This window comes from Myotis davidii, unplaced genomic scaffold (assembly GCF_000327345.1).
Source record: "Myotis davidii unplaced genomic scaffold, ASM32734v1 scaffold801, whole genome shotgun sequence".
In the NCBI taxonomy this organism is placed as follows: Eukaryota; Metazoa; Chordata; class Mammalia; order Chiroptera; family Vespertilionidae; genus Myotis; species Myotis davidii.
The window spans coordinates 433,672-434,165 of NW_006290777.1; the positions used below are offsets into that span (position 1 = coordinate 433,672).

At 65.2% G+C, this 494-nt stretch overlaps 1 protein-coding gene across 1 annotated transcript in view; it reads left to right on the forward strand.

Annotated features, from left to right (window-relative positions):
- LOC102755654 (nucleoside diphosphate kinase, mitochondrial) overlaps positions 1–494 on the forward strand; it is a 2,611-nt gene continuing 2,117 nt past the window's right edge. Inside the window, exon 1 of the mRNA XM_006763974.2 lies at positions 1–487. Coding sequence (XP_006764037.1) covers positions 53–487 — 435 coding nt within the window. The 5' untranslated portion in view covers positions 1–52. The remainder of the gene's footprint in view (positions 488–494) is intronic.

The following is a 494-nucleotide window of genomic DNA, read 5'->3' on the forward strand; positions in this document are numbered from 1 at the left end:
AAATCCCCGCGCTCCCTCCGCCAGTGTTCACCAGCGCCCGCGGCCTGGCGCCATGAGCGGCCTCTTCGGGCGCGCGGTGCTGAGGGAGGCGGTGTGCGGCTCGCGGGCCTGGGTGCCCAGCCTGCTCGTGCGCCCCTGCTCGGGAGGGCCCTCCTGGACCCTGGAGCGGACCCTGGTGGCCGTGAAGCCAGATGGGGTGCAGCGGCGGCTTGTTGGGGATGTGATCCGGCGTTTTGAGACGAGGGGCTTCAAGCTGGTGGGGGTGAAGATGATTCAAGCGCCAGAGAGCATCCTTGCTGAGCACTACCACGACCTTCAGAGGAAGCCCTTCTACCCAGCCCTCATCAGCTACATGAGCTCTGGCCCCGTGGTGGCCATGGTCTGGGAAGGCCCCAATGTGGTCTGTACCTCAAGGGCCATGATAGGGCACATGGACTCAGCTGAGGCTGCCCCCGGCACCATTCGAGGCGACTTCAGCTTCCACAATGCAAAAT